This window comes from Petaurus breviceps, unplaced genomic scaffold (assembly GCF_028583685.1).
Source record: "Petaurus breviceps papuanus isolate PSGF00001 unplaced genomic scaffold, PetGlider_PUasm1.0 551, whole genome shotgun sequence".
In the NCBI taxonomy this organism is placed as follows: domain Eukaryota; kingdom Metazoa; phylum Chordata; class Mammalia; order Diprotodontia; family Petauridae; genus Petaurus; species Petaurus breviceps.
The window spans coordinates 11,421,219-11,441,912 of NW_027186372.1; the positions used below are offsets into that span (position 1 = coordinate 11,421,219).

Sequence of the window (20,694 nt, forward strand, 5' to 3'; positions counted from 1 at the left end):
CACCAAAAGCTCAGTCAGAAGTGATTGATATAAATATATATATATATATATATATATATATATATATTTACCCCACCTCAATGCCTATCAGAGTGCTTTGCACATAATGGACACTACTTATTAATCAAAATGACTTCATGAAACCTACAGGACTTGACAATTAATGAGCTTCTCAGGTTGTAAATTATCTCTGATCCCTCAAATCCTCTATATGCTCAGATTAACATTTCTCATTTGTTCAGTCAGAGGCTGAAAGTGAGGAAAATGTAGTCATTGTTACATGGTAAATTTTAGCTGGTAGTTTATCTAAACAGGGTGACTTCCAAAAGCAAACACATAAAAATAAGTTGCACACTAGATCAATAATTCAAAAGTTTAATCATAATATTAATACAAAAATTTCTTGATTTTTTACATGATTAATATCTACCCCATGCTGTTTAAAAATGAAACAAAAAATTTCCCCACATATCTGCATACTTTACAGATTTCAAAAGCATCTACTCAAAATGCATTTGAAAAAATATAATGTATACACATGTGAATCCAAAACACAAGTTACTGCAAAAACAGACATTACTTTCTTTACAAAGGGTTCCCATATTTCAATGTGTTGCCCACACTAATTTCACAAACAAAAAAAAATACACACAACTGGAACTATATGTATATGTACATTCATCAATACTTTGTGTTATTATGGCAGCTTAAGTTATAACAATTACAAGTCTTTGAAGTACTGAGTGTACCAAAATTTCAGTGCAGTTTTAAGTTATTAAGCCTTAAAACATCATTAAAGGGGCAGCCAGGTGGCTCAGCGAGTAAGAGCACCGGCTCCAGTGTCGGGATGACCTGGGAATCGAATCTGGGCTCAGACACTTAGCACCACACTCAGAAATAACTGGCCGTGTAACCTTGAGCAAGTTACTTAACCCCTATTGCTTTAAAAAAAAAAAAAACAACAAAAAACCAAAAAAAAAATTCATTAAAACTTTTGGAATACCTAGAATTACTCATGGAATTAATAGTGTCAAAGTCTAAATGCCAAAAGTAATTATGGACTATTCTGTCACAGAAGTATAAATGAAGTAATGGCACAATGAATCATATTCCATCCACAAACTGATGCTTATCAGAAATAATGGCAGTGCTCAACAGCCTGTCTTGGGGGGAGGTTGCAAATTGTACTTTATTATTACTGAGCAAACAAAACAGCTTTATTGTTGAGGACACTGTGTCTGAGTTGGTTTGGAAGACACATAAAGAGTAGTGTATGTTTTCTTAAAAGTTTTTCTCTCAGGTTTGCTTGCAGTTTCTTTCCCCTCTTTAGCTTCTGTTTGGAACTTCGATTCAGCAGCTAATAACCTACAGGCAGCAAAGCATCCATTCTAAATTCCAATTATTGATGAAAAGAAAGTTTGAAATAAAAATTCTACTATAAAGGACTGCGATGACTCAGCCGATATACCCCCTCACAAATAAAAAAGTATTCTCAGACCATTAAAAAGGTACAGTCATTGTTTCACTTACAGGAACATTTTCACATTTATACTTCTCATTTAAAAGGCTATTAGCTTTTTTATTTTAGATATCATACTAGATAGAAAGCTGAAAGGGACCTCTTTAGAAGTTACTTAACTCAATCCACTAATTTTACAGATGAGGAAAGGAAGCCCTACAAGTTAAATGAGCCATAAGGCCACAAAACCATCAGGTAGCAAAGTCAGGATTCAAACCCAGGTCCTCTGATTTCAAATCCAGCATTATTTCCTTTTTATAAACCAATAATTTATCAGCCATGAACAAGTCTAAGAATCAGGCTGTAAAGAACAACAAAAAAGGAAAATATCTTAATGATAAGGATATTCACAATAATACACTGTACAGAAGAGATTTAAATGCTTATTCACTAAGCAAAAAAGCCAAGAATGACAGAAATGTTAAACCTCTGTGCTATGTGACCAATGAATAGCACTGAGTATACAGATAAAAGCTTCTGACAATTATATATACATGCAAAGAAAGCCATGATTAGTGGATTTTAGAATTTGTAGATTATAAACACCATTAGCACCATATTGATTCTTTTTAACAAGTTTGCCAATTTTATGAGTCAAGCATGCAAGACAAGAAATATCAAATAAACCCAAATTTTATATTGATTTAAAATGCACTGAAATTGCTTTATTATCATGTTAAGTATAATAATCGTTTTAAAAGACCTGAGAAAGTCCTAATTTGGCGAGTGCTCCCCCAAATGGTAGTATTTTGGAATTTTTTGTGAACTTGAAAAATGTTAGTGTGCTACATAAATATGCAGCCCATCTAACGTTAAGCAGCTATTTGCTTAAATAAATTTACCAAACTCATAAAGGATTGACAAAAAAAGCAATAAGGAAAAACAGTAAAGATTGCATTATTCAATTCTAAGAGACCCCAACACAAACATACAGAAACCAAGCATACTTATACAATGAAGCACAGACACAGAAAAGTTAAACGTAATTCAATGACTTGACTTTAGCAATATCTAGAACATGACATCTCAGATATTGTTTCTTAAAATTCTGGCTTGGCAATTGTCAAAGTTACAAATTATGCACCTTATAGGTAACATTGCCAGTAAAGCAACTTGTACGTGCTTTGTGAAACATTCTGAGAAAGGAATTAATATTACAACACTTCATCTTGTAAATGTAATAAGAGACATACTAATAAAAAAATTACTAACCCTGAGATTACACAGTTGCAGAACAATGAAGCATTGGTCATGTGTTTCAAAACTGCTAAATTTATGTTGTGTTTTCTATCCTTTAACATTAAACTAATTTCATGGCAAAATAAATAACTTTAGATTTTTTTTTTTTATTGAAGCCAAAGACAGCCTAATTTTTACCTTCTCTTTCCTACAGTGTTGGGATCTATCCTACTCTATATTCAATAGACACTGCCTGCTAATTAAAAGAAGATGAAGGCTAAGTGTATAAAGTAGCCCTTACTACCAGGTGGAGTGTCTTATTTCACTTTTATAAAATACTTTAAAATTCCTGAATAGGTAACCGTGTAGCAAAGTCAACTCTACCATTTCCTCATTATAAACCTTTTCTCCCTTTTCTTCTCCTTCCATAATCCCTTCTTCTCTTGTTTCCTTCCATTAAGTCTCTCCTTTTTCTTCTGGGTTACACCTTGGTCCAGCCTTAGGCAGAGCCTAACTTTCACACCACAGGTCAAACTATAGAAGTCAATGGCCTCTGTCGGACACAGTTCCTTTCCGCTAATTTGACACTTCTATTCTTCTCTGCTCACACAGACTCGATCATCCAAACTTCCTTAGTTCACTATTTTATGCTATCAACTCCTTCCACTAAGTTGTTCTTACTTCTTTTCAGAAACTCCTTTACCCAAGCCAATCTCTTTTTGCCTCTTAAGGTAACTAGGCCCTTAAAAAGATATTTCCTTCACATACATGTTGTAATGCCACAGTAACACCCACATTTAATTATGTAAAGCCTAAATGCTTTACAGGGACAATTTTAAATGATAAAACTAAAGCAGACTGGCTTTGATTGGTAGAATCAGAATACATATCTATCAAAGTATATTCTTGAAGGCTCTTAAGCTTCAAAAACTGACAACTTATTCAGGATCAAATCAAAGGCTAAAACAATTTTCTCCTGGTTTCTGAGACCATGCTCTTGTAGAAAGAAGCCAGATTTCCTCTCGTGACTACTACTGAACTAGGAAAAGTAGCATATTCATTCAAAGAACAGGTCAGTAAATTCACTGTGACATTTCTGTTTTAGAGACAAAATACTCTCGCCACATGAAAAAGGCAATTCTAAGTTTATGAGAGCAGAGCTCCACTGCTTATGAGTCCTTTCTATCTGAGATCATTTTAGTCTTTTTTAGAGTTCTGGGAAAGTTGAAGGGAGGCAGGTGAAGCTGAAGGATCACGCCGCATGCAATACTAAGAAAACAGACAAAGAAACGAACAGTACAGGTCATGCAGCGAAAGAAAACAGACAGATGTGCCTGCCCACTGCCTTGAGGAGACACTAGAGAGGCCACTGACCTGGAAGGATTAGCTGCGTTGCCATTTCTTCCACATAAGGCTTTGGGGCTGGATGGAACGCCAAGAATTTTCACATACTTCTTTTCCTTCAGAGGTTGGTTATTCACACGTGGGCTTTGGGGGAGAGAGAGAGTCACATCTGAGTTCCCAGAATTCTCTGGGATTTGGTTTTCTCCTCCTAGACTACTGGCAGAGTGGTTGGTCTCACTGTTGGAAGTTAAATCAGAAGGGTCTTTTAGGACAGTTCTGGCAGCAGCTTCATCTTTAGAAAGAGGTACATCCAGGGGCAACTTCTCACGCTTTATTTTATGTATAGGCATTTCAACTGTTTCTGAGAAGAAAAAGATTTCAAACAGGTTAAAATAACAAGCTTAAAAAAGTGCCAGACACCACGAATGTGCATTTTTTCTAGTATTCTCACTATGTTTATTAAAAACCTACTATGAGTTAAGCTCTGAGATGGGCACTGGGACGATACAAAGACAAGTGTGACATAATTCCTACCCTCAAAGCCTTACAAACATCACAATCCCCCTGTAGAGAGTGCAGAGTCTGAAAGAGAACTTCATCATCTTGTTGCCTTTTTCCATGGCTTCAAATTCTGATTTCTTAGATCTGTTCCAAGTGCTAACTTTCTGGGTATGCTGTAACCTAACTCCCAGAGAAGGAATACCACATCTTCAGGTTAATTAAAGCAAATCAAAAGGGAAGGAAAAAATGTATGCAGGGTAAGCATGAAGACGACATCAGATAGACTAGTAAAGAACTGTACAAAAGTGGCAAAAACCGTATCAGAGATATGTATAGCTGAAAATAGAAACAGGCCAGTCATAAAGTGAGAGTGAGGAATAACCAATAAACAGCTACATATGTCACAGGTATCTAAACAGTGCTAAGAGATCTTGAAGAAAGCTACCAGTATACCCGGTGAGCCACCTGTTAAAATTACAGGCAGAACAAAGAAGCTGACATATCAGAAGAAATAGCTATTTTGTTTTTAAATACATATCCAATTTGTGTGAACTTGAAAAGTAATGTAGTATGGCTTTTTAAAGGAAAATGCCTTTTGAAAATAATGAAAGTCTTTGGAAAAATCTGAATATAATTCAAAAATTCAGAGAAGTAGAATTATTCCCATGCTTCTTCACTACAGTTTTTAACAAATAACCATATACCACTATACAATAAATTCATCATCAAAGAATTCACATAAAATCTCTAAGTCCTTGATGCAATGGCATGTGCTTGTTTTAAAATAAACTTAATTTAAAGCATAACCTTATAAGGAGACTATAGTAAGAGAAACAAAAAAAAAAGTAAAGACATTTTTAAATGAGTACCTTCTGATCACAGTCTTACAAAACTGTATCAACTCTATGTAGTCTAATTTGTGTAAAAGTGTTCACATAGTCATTAGTAGGGCTATAGTTAAAAATCAGTATTTTCAAGTCTACTCAGTGTATATAGTTTCTTTTAAATTTTATGATTTACATACCTTCAGGTTCATATTTCATTTTCAGTTCATCTAGTTTAACTCTCAGGTTCATATTTTCACTTTGGAAAAGCTGGAGATGCCTTTCATTTGCAAAAAGCTTTCTCTCTACCTCCAAGACTCGCTGGCTCTCATATAATGCCTTCATTCGCTGTAAGGATAGTTCATCTCTAAGCTTTTCAATCTCTTTGCTATGGGAAAAAAATGACTAATTGCTGTTAAAACAAGTCAGTGTTTTTAGGGAATGCACCCAATGTTTTAAAATAACAAATGTCACACAGCATCAAATTATGTGCCATTAAAAAAATTAGTTTACTTTAACTCCTCATTAAAACAGCTGCTACTTTTCCACAGAGTACTTAATAAAATATCATTAGAAGTCAAATAAACTTAAATTGCAAGAGTCCTCATGAAAATTTCTTAGTAAGAAACACTGCTTAAAATCAAAACTGGGAGCAGAGAAGGGGAAGACACAATGTGTCATATCTATTTTTACTCTGTAAATTCCTTGAGGTTTAGAATGAAGTAAAGTTACCCTTTGGGAAACATAAAATAATTTAGAAAGATGTTTTTGATATTCTATATATGAAAATTAAAGTATATTTCATTGTGACATAAATTTATAAAACTGATGTAGAGAAACAAAAACATTACTTTGATCGTATTACTGTTTACCTTTTTTTTTTTTTTTACAACTTTCATTCTTAATTTTAAACTGTCAACATCAGGAAAAAAAATTGTAATGAAATACACTTTACAGAAACAAATGAAAAAAAATTGTTATTTCTCTATATCCTACCTACCTCTAATACTTACTTTGAGTTTTGCAGCTTCATTTGAAGTAAATCAATATAATAGGTATTATCCTCAGGAGTGTATGAGTTGTTAGAGGGCTTGGATTCCATGTTTTCATATAAATGCTGAAGAAAAGAATTACAATCACCATAAAACATACAACAAATAATTTGCAATGCTGACTTCTAAAATTAGACAAAAACATGTTTCTAAAATTGGATAGAAATATGTTTTAGGGATTTTGATTTTTTTTTCTTCATGGTACACACACATGGAATAATTAGAAGTAGAAAAGAACTTGCATGATTTTAAAAACTGAATTAATTTCATCTGATGATTAAAAGGTTATTGTAGAATTAATGCAAATACTTAGTTGAAACCATGTGAAAATATTCCAAGCCAATAAATTTCTACATTAAAGCTTTATATGTAAAAGATCAAAATATTTTAACATTTTTCAGCTATAGAAAACTATTCAAAAGGTTATACATACCTTAAATTTTTCTAACTGCTTTATTTTCAGTAAAAGATATTCTATTTCACCATTCTTCTGCTCTAACATAGCCTGCAAACGTTCCAACTGCTCAAATTCTGTTTGTGACCCTTTCATCTGTAGCAGTGTGGCAATTTGTAACTAGAAAAATGAAATAGTCTTCATAAGCTAAATAAAAAAAATCCAGAAAAAAGAATTGGATAACCAGGACTTATTGGCACATATATTTGTTCTAATGGCATTGCTTCAGTTCATTTGTGAAAGTGACTACAGTAGCATATCATATGTTTGTGGTTTAATATAAAATGCATCTGCCAACATCTTTTGTTTTAAAATATGCCTAAAAGACAAAAAACATATTTAAAATGGAAAGGAAAACAGAGCAAAGGAATCCATAGTATTTTCATGTCAATGTGCCATTTTTCTCTTTTTTTAAGCAAATAAGGCTAATGACTTAAGAAATTATTAAAATTTTAATTAAAGGTGAGCTATCACATAGAAACTAAGTTATTCTATCAAAAGAAAATTTTTTTAAAGCAATTGGGGTTAAGTAACTTGCTCAAGGTTACACGGCCAGTTATTTTGTGTGGGTGCCAAGTATCTGAGGCCAGAACCGATCCAGGGTCTCCTGACGCCAGGGCCGGTGCTCTTACTCACTGCGCCACCTGGCCGCCCCTCAAAAGAAATTTTTTTAAAGCATCCATAAGATTTGAGTAACCCCAGGGATAATGTGGGCTGGTCTAGGTTGGTAAGAATATCTATTTTGCCCTCTACAAGTTCTTACCTACTCCCTTTCCCCTGTTCCTACTCTTCCTCTTCTGCCCCAGGCCCCGGGAGTCAGTACTACTTTAAAAAAGAAGAGTTTCAAGAGTCATTAATCAACAGGTAGGGATGATAAGATCCCCGAACAAGAACAGGATCAAGGCATCTCAGGCTATTTGAACATTATATACCTGTATACTGCCATCCATCTAACCATGAGTCTTTAGTTTAACACTTGCAATCTGATTTATCAAAAATAGTTATGCGCCATGAAGACTTGTATTGTAAACACCAGCATATTGCATCATAAATGACTACCCCCACACATGTATGTATATGTATACTACTAGTTCCTACTGGGCTATACATATTATAAATGAAGAATAATAATGGCTAAACAGACTTTTGCTGATCAGCTTCAGGAGTACAACAACTATATACAATTTCATAAATAAATTTAACATTGTGTTAAAACTTTGGAATGCTACTCATTTAAAAGTTAGAAATTTCCTGAATGGGGGTGGGGGGAGGGAGGATGAGAGGGAAGAGGTGTGATATATGTTTTCTATGTGATGACCTACAGTTTGGGGCCTTTTTTCTTGAGAGAGTATATTTGTTTAAATTTCTCTACATCAGCACCATGCACAATTACAAATAAATGCTTGACAATTATTCCAGACCTTCATTTGCTGCATCTGTTCTCTATTAAATAAGTGTTGTTTTTGAAGAGATTGATACTTGACTTTCATACTGATCAACTGTCGCTCCATTTCTGCCCTTCGATCTTCCACCTAGAAAACATAACTTTTTAAATACTTTATTAAGTAGCAGAAAAGATGTAATAATTCTCTGTTTGTTAGCTCACTATTCAAATTTTAAGTACCTCTGCAAACAAAGAGTTGCCTTTACTGTTGGGGTCCAAGGCCTGCTGCAATGCATGGTCCAATTGTGTTTGTAGATCCTGATTAGTTACACGAGCTTTCTAAATTAAAGAAGAAAACCTAAATAGTATCTGTAATTTCAAAAAACAACCAAAAGCTAGAGATATAGATCAGTGAAAATATAATACCTCTAATGCATTAAAGTATGAAACAGCTTCTTTCTCTCTGTCTTCTTTTTCCCCTTGAACACATTCTAGTTGGTGCTGTAAGTTGTTATTAATAAGTTCTAGTTGTTCTTGTCTATACTGCAGCTCATTCACTCTTTCTTCAAGACCAGCCTGTTCAAAATGGAAAAAAACCCAAACACATATAAAGCCACTTCCATAAAGAACTCGTCAGTTCGCTGCTCCTCAGATTATCCCTGTAACATTTCTTTAAAAAAATACACACATGGGGCTACAAGGGAACATGGATAGACCGATGGGTTCAGATCCATGAAGACCTCATTCCAATCATACTTCAGACACTTAATAGCTCTGTGACACTGAATAAGTCCTTTAATCTCTCGCAGCTTCAGTTTCCTCATCTGTGAAATAAAGAAGTTGGACTCAATGGCCTCTAGAAGGTCTCTTCCATCGCTAAACTGACGATTATATGAAGATACGAAAAGGAAAATATATAATGTATGTGACCAAAAGCAGGTTAATTTCCTGGCTGGAAACCAATGGTAGGTCGTCTGAGACTTTGTTTTTCCTTTTACAAAACAAACAAGTTTTATTGATACCTTTTATTATATCAGAGTCAATTCAAGACCCTTCCCCCCCCACCCCCGCACTGGACCTTACCTTCTGACAAAGAATAATTAGGCAATAACATCTGATATAATGGTAATTTAATACAATCTACTGTCTTAGATATTACCCTCCTCTCTGTCACTGTTGGGAGAGATTTCTTTGTTCTTCAGCACTGTCAGTTACTCAGATTACAACTGATTTTTTAAGAGATCCTTTCATTTATACGTTATTGTAGCCATTGTGTTCTAGGTTCTCTTGGTTCTACGCTAGCATTTGTCATCTTTCCTGATTTCCTGGGTATAAGGTAAAACCTCATAGCTATTTTAATTCACATTTCTCTTACAGCAGTGATTTGGAGTATGTTTCCAAACAGTCATTTATATTTTTCAGTTTTCTTTTAAAATTGCTTGTTCATATCCTTTGACCACTTTTCTATTTGGGATTGGTTCCTAGTGATAATAGATTTTTGTCAATACTCAATATATTAACTATCAGAATTTTATCAAAGATATAAGATAAAAATATTTTTCCTCACTCTATCTCTGCAAATGATTTGCACAAAAGCAGTTTAATTTTATGTGGTCAAAAATGATTTATTTTTTTATTGATCACCTCTCTCTTGCTTAAAAATTTCTCAGTTTAGTAGTGTGAAATATATCAAATCTGGCACTGATATGGGTTGTTCTGGAGTATCATTTTTTTTTTTTTAAGCAATCAGGGTTAAGTAACTTGCTCAAGGTTACATGGCCAGTTATTTCTGGGTGGGTGCTAAGTATCTGAGCCCGGATTTGATCCCCAGGTCATCCCGACACTGGAGCTGGTGCTCTTACTCGCTGAGCCACCTGGCCACCGTGATCTTATTTCTTTTTTATTGGGGATGGCTTACTGAGAAAGAGTAAAGGGGAAAAGATAGGTTCATAAGTGAAAGCGATGTTTTAAAAAAATGCAAAAACAATAAAATTTTAAAGAGAATTTTAAAAAGTGTGAGAGGCTAGGGGCAGCCAGGTGGCTCAGCGAGTAAGAGCACCAGCCCCAGTGTCGGGATGACCTGGGGATCAAATCCAGGTGCAGATACTTAGCACCACACCCAGAAATAACTGGCCACATAACCTTGAGCAAGTTACTTAAACCCAATTGCTTAAAAAAAAAAAAGTGTGAGAGGAACCTGATCTTATTATTTATTTTTGCTGTGTGACTTCTTATTTTGGTTTATGTAACCATTTTAGTATAAGATATTGGTCTAAACTTAATGTCTATCAAAATCCTCTCAATTTTCCCCAGTTCTACCAAAGTAGTTTTGATGATGGCTACTTTATAATACAATTTGAAGCCTGTTAATATTATTTCTCCTTTATGCTTTTTTTCAATATTACACTTGAGATTTTAGGCCTTTTGTTTTAGATGAATTTTATTTTGTCCAGTTCTACAAGTTAATTTAAGTAGAAAAGTCATTTTAATATTGGCATAGCCCCAACCATGAATTGCTCTCCAATTACTAAAGTCTCTCTTTATTTCTGTAAAGTATTTTATAGCTGTAGGTACATAAATCTTGCACATGTGTTAGTGGGTTAACTCACAGACATTCTATGCATTTTGTCTCCCTGAAAGTTTAGGTTTCCTGCTGGTAACAAATCACAGGGTAGGATCATAGGAATGCAAACTTTATGCAGAACAGTTTTCAATTTCTGTTTTAGACTGGAAATATGAATCTAATCTTTGTCATAATATTCATCATCTACCAGTATTAAATAACTCTGTATTATTTCATGAGGGACTAGCCACTATAGCATAAGCACTGCATTAAATTTAAAATTAAAATATGCCCTACATCTCTAAAAAGATGATACAGCATTTTCTAACAAGATTAATAAAAGTGAGATCAATAACCATTTCATCTTGAAAGCTAGCTCATTTACTTTAAGAGAAAAGAACTATCATACTATAAAAGATAACTCAAACAAAGAATCAGGAAATTGTATGCTATAAATCCATACCTTTACACTTTCCAACTCAGTTATCTCAATTTGAAGACTCAGCATTTCTGAAGACATGGTTTCATGTACACGCTCAGACATTATCCGTAATTCCTCAGATTTAGCAGACAAGATTTCCTTCTGATGTTCTATTTTGTGTTTCAATTGTTTTTCACTTAGTCGGGCTTCATCTAACTCAGCTTTCAACTTTTCCAGCTTAAAAAAAATACACAATTGATATAAAAAGTAACCAAGTCACTATAGGTAATTGTGGGGATCTATAGTGGGAAAAGCATTATATCTAGATAGTTAAAGATTAATGTAATAATTTTGGAATGAAATCCTTCCAAAATATATCACACAATTGCAAGTTTTAGGAAAGAGAATGCACTGGACATAATTTAACATTTTTTAAATTTAATTTTTTTCAATTAACAAAAATCTGTTTTCTCTCCCTCCTATTCTCTCCCAATTTGGGGAAACGACTCTTATATCAAATATGCATAGTCAAGCTAAACAAATCTCTACACTGGCCATGCCAAAAAACAATTCTATACCCTGAGTCCACCATTTCCATCAAGAGGTAAATAGGATGTTCCATCATGAGTCCTCTGGAATCATGTTTGGTCAATGAATTGATAAGAGTTCTCAGAGTAGTTTGTCCTTATAGTATTATTGCATAAATTTCTCCTGGTTCTGCTCATTTCACTATGTACCAGTTCATACAAGTCTGTCCAGGATTCTGTGAAACTATCCCCTTCATTCCATCACATTTATATACCATAATATGTTCTGCCACTCCCCAACTGAGGGGTGTCCCTTTTGTTTACAATTCTTTAACACTACAAAAAAAGCTGCTACAGTTATTTTTTACACATAAGTCTTTAATCTATTTCCTTGATGTCTTTGGGGGATAGCCTAATAGAGGTATTCACTGGGTCAAAGGGCATATACAGTTTAGTGACATTTTGGGTCACTAACTGCTTCCCAGAATGGCTACAGATTTCTTCTGCAAAGTGTAGGGTAAGAGGATAGTCTGACCAATAGCTGAGTCAATCAAACATAATCATTTAGATGATTTTTCCCCCAAGAGAAAAAGACTATGTTATATTATGTTGATTGTGTTATGTTAAATGACATATGCTCCTTTATAGCCTTGTTATTACTTGCTTTAAACAACGCATAAACATAAAGCATTTTGTTGTTGTTTTAAAAAATCTGACCCCCAAACAATTCTCAAAAGAAAAATGGCAAAATACTAAAAACCAAGTGAAAGATAGACCCAAATGACTACAATAGAAATACAAATAAAAATAACTCTTAAGGTTTCACTTCACACCCAGCAAGCTTGAAATGATAAAAAACGGAAATAAGTCAATGTTACATGAGGTATGGAAAGACAGGTGCACTAATACTAACGGTGGAGCTGCAAATCGATACAACCATTATGGAAAGTATTTCGAAATTATGTTAAAAAGTGATGCAAACATCCACAGAGGGCCACAACTGAAGGGTCCCATGCACATCAAAACATTCCTAAGCAACATGTTTTGTAGTAATAAAAAACTGCAAGCAAAGTCAATATGCCTCAATTTTCTCATCTGTGGGATAAAAATGGTATTTGCATCATTCACCTCACCAGAGTTGTTTTAAGGATGGAATATAATGTATGTTAAGCATTGTCTAAGTTGTAAAGCTCTATCTATAGAAGATGCCGGCCATTATGATAGGTGAGGTATGAGTCTATGAGAACCTAGATAAGGTTAGTGACAAAAGAACAGAAAACGAGGGAAAGAAAAGTGTTCTGCAAAAAAAAAAAAAATCAACTCGAGAATGGCAAAACAAATTGTGGCACATTATTATTGCATCCATAAGAAACAATGAATATGAAAAATTCTGGGAAGTTTGAAGACATGAACTGATGCAGAGTAAAGTTAGAAACAGGAAAATAACATGCACAAGAACTTCAAAAAAAAAATGTAAAGAACAAGAAAAAAACCAAAACCCTAAACACCATTTAATTATAATGACCAAAGCTGGCCTCCAGACAAGGATGAATGTACCTCATATACCTCCCTTCCTTCTTTGCACAGAGGTATAAGACAATAGGTAAGGAACATTGTATATACAGTCAGTCAGCTGTTGTGTTTATTAGTTTTTCTGAGGAGCTTTTTTTCTCTTTCTCTCTTCTTGTTACAAGGAAGGCACAGCGGGATGCAAATGGGAAGAGAGGGATAAACTTGGAAATGAATGTGATATATCAAGATAAAAATAAAAGTCTGAAAAAAAACGACACCCCAAACCTTGTTTTTAAGTTCATTCACTTCTTGTCCATGACTCCTTGATAGCTGTTCTTCCAGTTTATCCAGCTGAAATTTTTGCTGCTGTCTAATGGCATCACATTCAGAGTTCAAACTTTCCAACATTCGGTTTTTAAGTTCAACTTCTCGCTGAAGAGTAAATTTTTCTTGTTCATAATTCTAGGGAAAGATTCAATTACAATACAAATACAGTCAAACTAATTTAAGTTATCACATAGATATATTTCTCACCTACAGTCACTGCTCAGTAATTGCAAAACCAATTAGGATGCAGTTTTATATAGTAAATAGGACCTAGGTTCAAATTCTGGCTGTTACAAATTACTCTACTTTGCTATGCCTCAATTTTCTCATCTGTGGGATAAAAATGGTATTTGCATCATTTGCCTCACCAGAATTGTTTTAAGGATGGAATACAATGTATGTTAAGCATTGTCTAAGTTGTAAAGCTCTATCTATAGAAGATGCCGGCTATTATGATAGGTGAGGTGTGAGTCTATGAGAACCTAGATAAGGTTAGTGACAAAAGAACAGAAAACGAGGGAAAGAAAAGTGTTCTGCAAAAAAAAAAAAATCAAGAAAAAAATGTCTGTGACTAAAAGATGGCAGCATCGCTGACTTACGCAGGAAATAGAGGAAAAATCATCAATTTAGACCTGGAAAGGCAAACTAATTTCATTTTGGACTTCTCAAATTTGATTCATAGAATGTGAGAGGTAAACATTGAGAGTTACAAAGGCACTCAGCAATCACTCAGTGTAATGTCCTTTCTTCCTAATGAAAGTCAGGTCACACATGAAGTAAAATCAATAATGGGACTGGAATGCAGACCCTCTACCTAACTGGGTAAATAAGAAGTTATGTTCTCAGACATTCAGAATGTGAGAGATGGCAAAAGACCTGAACTAGAGATAAAGATGTGAGAGGCAGTAGGACTTGGAGGGTCAGCCACAGTCATGCCAACCTGGGTTTAAGAGCCATCTCTCCCATTACTGCTTTCACAATAGGCAGGCGAGTCACTTGACTTCTCAGTACCCCAAGTAACTCTAACTCTCTAAGTGATAGAGCAGCTGCTAATCTGAATTCCTAGAGAGAGTTTTCTATGGTGATCACCTACAACAAAAACAAAAATAAAAAAACCCCACAGGACCAGTATTTTATCCCACCCCTCCAAAAACAAAACAAAACAAAACAAAACAAAAAAACTGCAGGAAGACAGAAAGGAAAGTAGGTGACATTGTAACAAAGCACCTGGTTAATGAAAAAAATTGTAGAAATAGAACAGCACAGGGCCAAGGACCTAATTTTGGTAAATACCAACAGTTACAGACTGAGAAAAAGAATAGGAAATCAGGAAAGACCTTGTCGTAATTCCCATTTTTCACTTCACTCACTTGTACACTCATCTCTCCTTTCTACCTGGATTAATTTCCCAAATGACAGGGAAAAAGGTAATCACTTTCCCTTAAAAAAGAATAAACCTCAATAAATGACTAGAAATAATGGAGCTATTTAAACAGCAGTCTGAAAATTGAATTTTTTAATATAAGAAACCAAACTACACGTGTAAAAAACTCTAAATCTGATTCAAACTTCCAACCTAAGTACAGGTATTTTGGGGTTTTTTGTTTGTTTGTTCTGATTTTTCACAAGACAATTGGGGTTAAATGACTTGCCCAGGATCACACTGCTAATGTTAAGTGTCTGGGGTAGGATTTGAACTCAGGTCCTTGTGACTCCAGGGCTGGTGCGGTATCCACTGTCACCTGGCCGCCCCCTATGCAGGCACTTTTCAAAGTTCATTTTTTAACTCTGTCCTTTTCTGTCTGAGTTTTCCTAAGTGGAATGGTCCTATCATAAAAACGAAATTAATCTTTAAAGGTAAAAACCAACAACTAATTTCATTACCAGGAAATAAAATCTTTCCCAGCAAAAGTCTTTCTTGTAAATCACAGACTTTCACAGCTGGAAAGGACCTCAGGGGCGAGGTGGTTCAAGGAAAGACTCCTACCTCTGTGGTGATCATTTTTTCACTTCTCATTTTATCCAACTGGTTCTGCAGCTTATTTTGGCTATCTAATAGCAGTAAACCATACTGTGCTGCTTTCATTCGTTCTTCTTCTGCCTCTTTGAGCTGACGTCGAAGATTCAAAACTAACTCAGACTCCATTGTCTCTGCTTTCAGTCTATAAGGAGAAAACAAGCACAAAAAGTTAGAGCTCATACAAAAAAAAATGGCAATGTGAAATTATAGTTTCCATGTAAAAACTGAAGATATCATTTTCTCAACTGTTAGTAATCAAATTTAGTTCCTTTACCCCCCAAAATTAGTTTTTATTACTTGTGATTTGGGCTCAAATTCAAGCTTAAATTAGCTGAATAAACTTGAAAGTGGTCTTACAAAATTTAATAAGAAAAGCTGATTAGATGTTATTACATTCATTAAGTAACATAATTAAGGAGGAAACAATGAGAATCAAAAAACTTTCATATTAAAATAGAGAACTTGCTACTTAATTTGAAAACAATTTACATTGTAACTCAAGAAACCTTATACTCTTAATAGTTTCAGAACATAAAATGTTAACTTTCCAGAAGTATAAGTTTACTTCATTAAAAACAGAACCACTAGAGGGTTAGATCCTTCCAAAAAAAGATTTTATGAAAGAGGTACATAACCTATTTAGGGAATGGCAGCACAGCTCTGTCTAAGGTTTAAGCTTACATCTTTATTTATTAAATGTTGTTTCAACTTGGAAGTCTCTCACCTTTCAAATTTCATTCGCTATGTTTTAAAAACTGTAACCGCTGGGCAGCTTTTGCTTTGGAGCAAAGGGTGCAGATCACCAAATAAACTCCCCTTCCCTCCCCCGTTTGCTTTTCTAGGTTTCAAGTCTGCCCACGAGGCTCTAAAACGTTCGTTCTCAGGACTGGGCCAAGGAAATGCATAGCCTCCTGACATACTGCTTGAGAGGCTTGGCTCCCAGCTAGACAGAAACTGCCTGAGTAGGCTTGAGTGAAGACGCTCCAGCTGATTCTCTGGTGTGCGCCCGTCCTGGGTCCTCCCGGTAAAACCTCTTTTTCTTCGGGTGCACAATGTCCGGGTGACTTCTGAGGCCTCTGTGAGTGTCTTTTTGGGGGGCGGGGGAGACAGCAATTGTCCTGAGGTGTCGGGGAGCAGCGCGGGGCTAAAGCGGGGATGCGGACCCCCTGCCTTCACCAAGAGTCTCCAGGGGGTCGGGGCGGGTGACCGCGCACTAAGTCGGTCTTCGCCGTCCTTGAGAACCCTCCAAGATTGGGTTGAACTCATCCAAGGGGCCTGGAGGGAAGACGACTCATTTTACAGAGGGAGACACTGAGGCAGGGCTAAGTGACTTGCCCAAGGTCACAGGGCGGCGGCATCGGAACCCAGGTCCTCCGCACTCCCGGGTCCGAGGCTCCACCCACTGCACCGTCCAACCCTAAGGCCTGGAGACTCTTAAAAAAAAGGCTTCCCCCCCCACCCCCACAGCTGGATCAGGATTTTAAGGACCACCCGTGACGCCGAACGACGACTCAGCAAATCATTTTTATCTTTCTGAGCCTCAGTTTCCCCATCTGTAAAAGGAAGGGGTGGAGCCCGGCGGCCTGGGAGGGGCCTCCGGCTGTAAAGCGGCCCGCCCCCCCGCGCTCGCCTCTTAGCTAGCGCCCCCTTAACCTCGACCCCTCCCCACGCAGGCCCCCTCCTCCTCCCCGCCTGCGCCCCATCACCGCCATCACAGCCCCCCCAGCTAAGGCGGGAGGTGTCCGGCCCCCCCGCTCCGCTCCGGACTCACCTAGCAGCCGCCCCTGCAAGCCACCGTTGGGACACCGCCAAGTCTATTTGAATTCAGCTCCCGTGATGACTCGCCTTTCTCGCGAGAGCCCCGGCTGCCGGAAGTCGCCGCGAGACTGCGCAAGCGCAGTGGGGCCCAGACACCTCCGAGGAACCGCCGCTGTGGGCGTGCTGCGCCTGCGCCGCCGTCTGCCGCTCGTCTGGGAGGGCCGGGCGGTGCCGGTCTCCGTTTCCTCTTGGTTTTTTTACTTAAAGACTCGGAACTGTATTGATGACAGCATCTAACACTCCGGGCGCAGGAGTAAGTGCCTTCCGATTAGCGACCCCCGCCACAGCCTTGGGGGGTAGGTGCTGGTCCCCATAGGAGGACACTCAGGCGAGCCGAGGTGAAGTGACTCGCTCAGGATCACTCATCTAGTAAGCACTCGAAGCAGAATGGGAACCCAGGTCTACGTGACTCCAGGCCCAGACGTATCCACGGCATCCTCCGCGTGACTCAGACCGGGCTTGAGCCGCGTGCCGCCTGACTCCGAGGATTCTATCCGCCGTTTCTCATATAATCAGTGTTGATGTGTGTAATCGTCCCCAATCAAAAGCAGCCGCCAGGTCTTGCTACAATTATTTGGGTGGTCAGATTGAGTTGGCACACTTCGCCAAATGGAATTTTAACCCATCCATTCAGAAATGAGTCAGTACTGGACTGGGAGTCAGGACACCTGGGTTGTGGTGCAGAGAGCTACTGAATCCCCCTGTAATTTCATCCCGCTTCTTGTGGTGGAGTGAACCATGGATAGGGAATTCAAAAACCTGTCTTTGAATGCCAGTTGTATTACCACCCTTGTACCCTGGGCTCAGTCTCTGGACTTCAGTTTTCACGTCTGCAATAATAATGTCTAGGTAGCACTTTTTTTTTCCAAGTGTATGTAGTAAATATCCCCATTCTACAGATGGAAGAACCCAAGCCCTGAGGGGCCATGTGATTGACATATAGTAGGTGCTTTATAATGTTTACTGACTCAGTGATCCACAGGCAGTTTCTAGTAGGTATCTTAGGCAGAATTTGGATTCAGATCTAATTCCAAGCCCAGCACTGGATGCAATGTGTTATAAAGCCTCTTAAAAAGGAAAAGCATAGTGTAAAATGAGAAGGTTGGATTAAGTGAACTCTTAATCTTCTATTTCTAATCCCTTTTCTCCTTAGGCCAGTCATTTCCTGTCTTTGGACTGTTTTCTGTCCTGTAAAATTGGGACATTGGACTAGGTGATCCTAAGCGCTTTTTCAGCTCTGACATGCTATGACAGTATTTCCCCCCCCCCCCCCCATTAACTAAGCATTCTCACTTGGGATGTTTCTGGGTAAGATCTAGGGACTGTATCAATATACTGTGTGCAAAGCATTAAGAGCTATACATGGTTCTTGTCCTTGTGGGGCTTGCATTTATGGGAACCAGCAGAATGAGTCTCTCTCTCTCTAACATGGCATATCAGTAGTATGAGCAGAATATTGTACAGATTCAGAGTACGGAAAACTCATTTCTGCCAGGGATTTGGGAGCAGCTAGGTGGCACAGGATAGAGCACCATCTCTAGTCAGGGGTACCTAAATTCAAATTTGGCCCCAGACACTTTCTAGCTGTGTGATCCTGGGCAAGTCATTTAACTCTGTCTTAGTTCCTCATCTGTAAAATGAACTGGAAAAAGAAATGGCAAGTTACTCTAGTATCTTGTCAAGAAAACCCCAGATAGGGTCACACAGAGTCAGACACAATTGAAATGACTCAGCAGCAACAATTAGGGCTTTTGAGCAAGATCTTCAAACATAGGTAGGATTTTGATAAGCTGAGATTGCATGAACCAAGAAAATTCAGTGGGAGACTAGGTATATTTCCTTTGCCAAGGTGGATCATAACCCCTTTATGGCATCTCATCTTGAGAAATTCTTTTTTTCTTCATTTTTCCAATGCTTTATTAACTTCTGATTTATATCATTCATTTCTACCAGATCTTGAGTTACAAATTTTCTTTCCCTTTTTCCACTACCCACCGCCCCAAAATAGCAGTCCCACAGGATGTCCCCTCCTCCAATCTTCCCTCTCCCATACCCCTTTTGACTTTTCCAGTGGGGCATGGTGGATCTCTATGCCCCAGAGCTTGTATATCTTATTTCTCAATTACATGTAAAATAGTATTAAGAATAGTATATATATATTTAAACATTTTATTTTAAAACTTTGAATTCCAGATTCATTCCCTTCCTCCCTTGTCACCCACCCTTACTGGGTAGATGAGCAGTTCAATATAGGTTGTACATATGTAGCTAATGCAAAACAATAACATAGTAGATATAGGGTAAAAGATGGACTATATTTCCCTCCCTCCTATCCCACCTCCCACTTGTTTTGTTCTCTACTTTGATCCTGTCCCTTTTCAGAAGTGGGTGCTTCCAACTTCCCTCCCCCCTAGCCTGCCCTCCCTTCCATCATCCTCCCTCTCATCCCCTTCCTCCCCTTCTCTCCTGTAGGGTGAGATACCCTATTTAGTGTATATTTCATTCCTTCCCCAAGCCAAATTCAGTGAGAATAAGGTTGACCCATTCCCTTTTGCCTTCCTATTCTTCCCCTCCATTGTAACCACTTTCCCTTGCCTCTTCCTTATGAGATAGTTTACCCCATTCTGTCTCTCCCCATCTCCTCTCATTATATTCCCCTCTCACCTCTTAATTTCACCTTTTAAGTATCATCCCTTCCTGTTAAATTGGTCCTGTGCCCTCTATCTATGTATACCTGTAAACATGCCCATAAACCCTCATATATATATTTCCATTCCCTTCAACTGCTGAGAAAGGTTTCATAAGTTACAATTATTGTTTTTCCATGTAGGAATGTTAATAGTTCAACTTTGATAAGTTCCTTATGATTTCTTTTCCCTGTTTACCTTCTCATGCTTCTCTTGCTTCTTGTATCTGAATGTCAAATTTTCTATTCAACTCTGGTTTTTTCAACAAGAATGTTTGAAAGTCCTCTATTCCACTGAATGACCATATTTTCCCCTGAAACATAATACTGTTTTGCTGGGTAGGTGACTCTCGGTTTTAATCCCAGTTCCTTGGACCTCTGGAATATCATATTCCAAGCCCTTCGATCCCTCAGTGTAGAAGCTGCCAGATCCTGGGTTATCCTGATTGTTTCCACAATATTCAAATTGTTTCTTCCTGGCTGCTTGTAATATTCTCTCCTTAATCTGGGAATTCTGGAACCTGGCTATAATATTCCTAGGAGTTTTCTTTTTGGGATCTTTT

The 20,694-nt window shown here is 37.3% G+C and overlaps 1 protein-coding gene across 4 annotated transcripts; it reads right to left on the reverse strand.

Annotated features, from left to right (window-relative positions):
• Positions 1–359: 359 nt before the first annotated feature.
• Positions 360–17,554, reverse strand: SPDL1 (spindle apparatus coiled-coil protein 1). 4 transcript variants are annotated; one of them, XM_069102396.1, is made up of 12 exons: positions 16,352–16,867; positions 15,595–15,769; positions 13,566–13,742; positions 11,284–11,478; positions 8,684–8,833; positions 8,498–8,596; positions 8,295–8,405; positions 6,853–6,993; positions 6,381–6,484; positions 5,568–5,755; positions 4,073–4,403; positions 360–1,365 (listed from the first exon to the last, which is right to left on the reverse strand). In XM_069102396.1, exons 1-12 carry the CDS (start codon positions 16,363–16,365, stop codon positions 1,218–1,220), a joined length of 1,833 nt encoding a protein of 610 aa, XP_068958497.1. In that variant the 5' UTR covers positions 16,366–16,867; the 3' UTR covers positions 360–1,217. The 4 variants fall into 4 exon arrangements, with proteins under 4 accessions (XP_068958497.1, XP_068958498.1, XP_068958495.1 ...); XM_069102397.1 differs by lacking the exon at positions 360–1,365 and adding an exon at positions 1,375–1,820 and having other exon boundaries at positions 16,352–16,864; XM_069102394.1 differs by lacking the exon at positions 360–1,365 and having other exon boundaries at positions 1,844–4,403; positions 16,352–16,879.
• Positions 17,555–20,694: the final 3,140 nt, after the last annotated feature.

Excerpts from the sequence above, each read along its gene's own strand:
- SPDL1 (XM_069102394.1), bottom strand. Across the intron at positions 13,743-15,594 it reads AAAAAATGATCACCACAGAG|AATTATGAACAAGAAAAATT; the intron begins GTAGGAGTCTTT and ends ATCTTTCCCTAG. Across the intron at positions 11,479-13,565 it reads TGAATGAACTTAAAAACAAG|CTGGAAAAGTTGAAAGCTGA; the intron begins GTTTGGGGTGTC and ends ATTTTTTTTAAG.